We start from the raw sequence: 5,492 nt of genomic DNA on the forward strand, positions 1-5,492 counted from the left end.
CCCAACGCGGACTTGCTCCCGGATGCGTGACGTTGCTGACGCTGAAGTAAATGAAACTCGTAACTTGCGCGGGAAAGATTATGCTGCGAAGTCAAATATAGAATCCAAACGTTTCGGAAATATGTGAAATTTTTTGTCACGTGAATAAGTGTAAGACCACTAACGGGGTAATTGAGGGGAGGCCCTCCCTTTTCAATAATTCGTTTGTGTTAGCAGGGCGAAAAGAAAAGTTGGAGTAACACGACGGTGTAGACGCCCGACACCAGACAGCACTTAAAACATATTGTTTGATTTCCAAGCAAGGCGGGCAAAAACACGAAAAACACACCGTATCTCACAATGGGCCGCTCAGCGCGCGCGGTAGCCTCGGCCATAGCGCTTGTATTGTGCACCAAAGCGAGCAAGATGGTTCTCAGCCTAGTAACCCTGGCTGCAAGTGCTACCCAACCTGCTACCCGCTCATACCCCTGCCTACGGTACAGAATAACCACATAAGAAAGAGAGAGGGGGTCTGTACGGCCACACATTGAGTTATGCTTTGGAATTCAACATGTTAACGTGTGAAACTACCAGTGCCTCCGGCTCCTAGCGCACTGGTAGGGTTCTCGCCCCAGTTCCCACATAGATACCACCCCCCTCCCCCTCCTCTCAACCCTTAACTTACTTTTCCTTCGAATGAAGTGCCGGGCACGGGTGCGGCAAACGCTCCATGGCAGGTCCCCCTCGCTGGTCCCCCCAATGAAATTCCGTTTCCTCGCTACAGAAGAGAGAGTGTCGGAGGGCGTGAGGGGTCGTGGGCTGCGGGTCGAGGAGCAGGAGGAGGACATCGGCGACGACGACGCGCAGGGCGTCTCGACTGTCAGTTCGATGACGAGCCAGCAATAGCAAGTGACACATTACTAACACCCCCCCCCCATAACACCAAATCTGGGACACGTTTAAATTAGCACACACGACGCGGAGCACGGTTTTGGTGGGGAGTTTCGGAGTTTCGGGGGAATTGTCATCCAGTATTTACCAAGTCGTCCTGGATGCAACAGGTGTAGTGTCTTGTTTAAGAGAGAAAAGCTCCAGTTGCCACCCTTCTCTCCTTCTGTCTCTTTTTGTAACACCCTCCCACCACCTTTCCCCCCTTGCCTCGTCTGAAACGCGGCCGGTACACTCGGAGAGGCGAGAGAGAGGGGAGACTACAACGACGACTGCAAATAAGTAATGAACGAGCCCCCGACCCAGCGATAAATACTCTGCAACAATACCTGTCGCCGCTTTACAGAGTACAGCGGCCCCCCGGCGCACGCTAACGCTACGCTACGCCACGCCGCTCCGCAGCCGAGCCGAGCGGCGCGGCGCCTGACCGGGGCGGGGTGGGCCGGCCCGCAACACTGCGCTGTTTGACGGGCCGGCCGGAGCGGAGATCTCCTTACTCTCCCGTTAGCCCATACTACTACGACTACCCCTTCACGGTTTTACTTCCCCTACTTCCGTTCCTTCTTGAGTTGTTCTTGTGTTCCTCTCGGTTTCTCCCTTCAACGTTAAGCGTTCTTTCCTCCCTCACGTGTCGGTGTTCTTGCTTTTCGACACGCGGTGGCTAAAACTGCTGGCGATGGCTAAGAAAATCCCAACAGCTACTATTGTAAAAATTGTCAGTGATGCTTGAAAAAAAATTTAAACATGAACTCACTTGTATCTGACAGGCGATCTCCCCGAAGGGCCAGCAGTGGTTGACGGAAGGCACGAGGGCGAAGGGAGTGACCAATAGTCCAATGGCCAAGTCGTTGCTGGCCAGCGAGGTCAGCAGGTAGCGTGGCTGGAACAAAAACGCAGTTTTTTTTTTTTAACGGTTGAACCTTTTTTTTGGCCCGGCTTCCACTTGGCGCTGAGTCCCGGCCCCACCCCGATCGCGGCGGGTACCACCGAAGGTCTTACGACGCCGCTGCAGCGCGGCGAGAGGGGTGGGCCTGATCGCCCTCGCGGGCCCACTCGGGGCCACTGGCCCAATTTATTTAAATATGAAATGAGACCCCATCGCATTCAGTCTCGTCCGAACGGGGGGGTAGCCTCCACGGACTGCTGGGGGTTGGTCGGGACCTGGGGGAGTAAGGGGGGAGGAGGGAGGGGGCGTATAGACGCCACTTTCCTCACCGCCCCCACTGCCATCCCAACGCTGCTAGGCCGCCGGGCCCGCTGGGCGGGCTGGCTGGGCTACTGCCAGGCACATTGTCGTGAGGCTTGGCCCGGGGGGGCCGGGGGGCCGGGGGGCTGTAGCAGCGCAGGGCGGGGGTTTGCGCCTTATCTCCTGCCGACCGCTATCTGCTTTCACTGAGCGCGAAGCGGGCGAAAAAAAATGACATGGGCCGTGCGTGGAGTACTCGGCCATCGCCGGATCCCGCTTCCTCTTGAAGCGCACTGTTCGGAGCGCAGAACCTTCTTAGTGTGTGTACCCACCTGCTCGTGGATGTACTTGGAGTAGCGGCGGCTGTTGATGACGAGCACGAGCATGAGGTTGGCGCCGACGACCCCCAGCGAGAGCAGGAGGATGATGGCGGCCTGGGCTAAGTCCCCGAACGAAACGCCGGCTGCGGCGCTGGCGGCGGCGCTAGACGAGTACCTGAAAACCAGCAGCGTCTGAAGTCACGCCTAACCTCAATGGTGCCGTGAGAAGCTCGGTGAGAGAGGGGAGGGAGGGGAGACATACCGAGAGAGGGAGAGAGGCAGAGAGACAGAGTTGTGGCCAAGTTCCCCGCTAGAGTCTATACTAGAGAGACCACTGGAAACTGGCGCGGGAGTCCCAGAGGATCCCCCCGCACCCCCCACCCCTCGCCAAATCCACTCTACCCATCAGCCGCCTCATATAGCTCCCGTCCTTTTCATTTGACTGACTGAGCGGGCAGGCGGGTGGGCGGGGCAGGGCGGGCGACCCCACACTGGCTTCACATCGGCGGCGGCGGCAGTGCGGCTCAGAAAAGAGACCATACTTGATCCTTCTCTGACCCGACACAGGCCCCCGCCACCTCTGTCTGCCTCAGTCCACAGATTTTCTCTCCCTCGCCCCACAGCTACCCCCCTTCTCTCTCTCTCTCTCTCTCTCTCTCTCTCTCTCTCTCTCTCTCTTTCTCTCTCTCTTTTCCCTTGGCTCAGCGCGTGGTGTGGGCTGTGGGGGTGCCCACATCGCCACGGGGTGTAAATCGACCCTTTTATTTTTTGCTATCTTTCTCTCGCAGCGATGAACCCCAAACCTAAATTGAAACGAGGTCCGGGACTAAATCCTTCCTCATTCCACGACTTGGCGATGCCAATATACAATGAGCGAAAAAAAGAAGATGACGAAATCTCTTTTCAATTCGGAAACGCAAACAGCAGGAACGGTGCGGCACGGTGTCAGTGAGGAGCGCGCTGACGTGACGCCACAAAAAAATATCATGACGGGAGAAATGCTGAGAAATACAGAGGAAATAGAGAAAATAGACAGAAAGAAAAATACAGGGAGAGCGAGGCTTCTAGAGACTACATACACCGCAAATCACAAATGTTCAGCAGGTAGGCGTTCGGCGCTCAGTCGCCCGACCCCCTAAACGGGACGTGTTAAAGACAACCACCCGCATTCAGTTATACATCAAATTTACGAAAAATATTGTTAATTTACAAATATCATTTTGACACAGTTTAAGTTGGCCTTGGCTCTTGTTAGCTCAACTCCCAGAGAATTAGCGCGCATCTTCGACCCAGGGTAATTTCTGTTTACTTTGTGCCAACAGCGCGGCGTCTTTTCCTCTTAGCCCGAAAAGTAGGGCGAATCAGGGCAAATCGCGAAATGACGAAATAAAAGAAAATATTCTTGAACGTGAGCGACACAGTTATTTTTCCTGAGAACGCATATGGAATGGGAATAAACAAAGTGTCAAAGCAGAAAATCATTACAAACACTAGAACATGCTGAAATAAGCACTACCTTCTAACGACGAAACGCGGCTCACGGCTCACGGCGAGCACGAGGTTGAATGCTCGGATAAGAGATCTCTTCTTATAGCCGGGTAGGAGATGAGAGCGAAGGGGGTGGGCGGCAGGCAGGCACTGGTAATTTCGAGTTCTGCTTCTTGACCTTCACCGACGCTATCGAGGGCGTCGCGCGGCCGGTGGAGGAGCCCTTCTGCGAGCGGCCGTGTTAATGACACCGATTACTTTCTTGCACGGGTGACTGCGTCCTCCCGCGCGTCTTGACTTTCACTCACCATAGCAGGCCAGGCAGCCGGGGCATCGAGCAAAAGGTACGGTCGAGTACGAGGTCGAGTGCCTGCTGCCTGACCTGCACTGCAAAAATGCTTGCAAACTATTTTCTTTGCAGCGTTGCGAAGTATTTTTGATCTAAAAATTTGCAAAGAAATTCTTTGCAAGATGTCAGATTCCTTGCCAACTGTGCGTACGTATTGCAAAGAAATAGTTTGCAAGCAAGAACTAGTTTGTAATGATGCTTCAAAATTCTTTGCAAGCTGCAATGAAAATCGTTTGAAATATGAACCGTTTTGAATGATCATCACGTTACAATCAAAACTTCTTTTCTTTTTTTAAAATTTACACTGTTGAATTTTTAGAGTGATCCTATGCTCTACGGCATTTCTCATGGGACATGACGACCTCTAGACCCGGCTGCTGCTGCTGTCACTCACCTGACGGCTCCGCAGGTGCTGTTGGCCAGGGAGGGCGGCACTAGCAGTGTAGTGCGTTGGTCCGCGCCCCGGTACAGCATGGTACGCCCGGCTGCCCTCGGCGTGGCCTTGAGCGTGGCCTTGCGCGTGGCCTTGGGCGTGGCCTCGGCCAACGACCGCAGACCCCGTGGCGTCGCCGTCGTCGTGTCAGCGCGTCGTCGACCGTCTCGGTGCTCGCTACTCGTATACTCGTTCGATTGTTGTTGTCGTCGACGCCGCCGCGGTCGCGAGCGGCTTATCGTCGTCCTGTTTGTTTCGTTTTCGTTTTCTTTACAGTAAAAATTATTTAGGAGTAAAATTGTCTTCGGCTATCACAGATATCGCGCGGCAGTGCCAGTGTCAGTCGGTGGTGCTACAGGTCGTCTTGTCCGTCGGTAGTCACACATTGAGCAAGGTTGTGCGTGTTGTGGGGCGGCTGCTGCTCGCCGGCTACCCGGCCAGGGGCAGGGGGTCGGGCGCGTCAGGGCCGGAGTCCCCGTCGAGGCCCGAGCAGTGCGAAGGGTCCGCCTCCCGCCCGGGGGCAGGCGGGGCAGGCGGCGCGGGGGGCGGCCCCGCCCGCGACCACACTGCGAACAGACAGACGAGAGTTTTGTGGCTTAGACGACGACACGTCATGATGAGGATGAGAGTCGAGTGGAATGCGGTCGCAACTTTCTGGACCTCTTCCTCCGCACACTACTTGCGTGTTTACCGAGAACAGAACCAGCTACACCCTCACCCCCTCTCTTTTGTTTTACTCTCCTCCTGACATCTGCGATAGGCCACGGCGGCAGGTGCGCCACTGGGGGG

General features: G+C 55.3%; 1 protein-coding gene across 3 annotated transcripts in view; it reads right to left on the reverse strand.

Annotated features, from left to right (window-relative positions):
• Positions 1-5,492, reverse strand: part of LOC113204256 (5-hydroxytryptamine receptor 1A) — a 46,221-nt gene that overhangs the window by 29,327 nt on the left and 11,402 nt on the right. For 2 of the 3 annotated variants that reach the window (XM_052268462.1, XM_052268460.1), the window contains exons 2-4: positions 4,665-5,269; positions 2,446-2,608; positions 1,682-1,807 (exon numbers count right to left, since the gene is read on the reverse strand). In XM_052268462.1, the coding sequence (XP_052124422.1) occupies positions 1,682-1,807; positions 2,446-2,608; positions 4,665-4,744 (369 nt within the window). In that variant the 5' untranslated portion in view covers positions 4,745-5,269. The remainder of the gene's footprint in view (positions 1-1,681; positions 1,808-2,445; positions 2,609-4,664; positions 5,270-5,492) is intronic. The other variant, XM_052268461.1, reaches the window with a different exon arrangement.

Source organism: Frankliniella occidentalis, unplaced genomic scaffold (assembly GCF_000697945.3).
Source record: "Frankliniella occidentalis isolate FOCC.00 unplaced genomic scaffold, Focc_3.1 Scaffold69, whole genome shotgun sequence".
In the NCBI taxonomy this organism is placed as follows: Eukaryota; Metazoa; Arthropoda; class Insecta; order Thysanoptera; family Thripidae; genus Frankliniella; species Frankliniella occidentalis.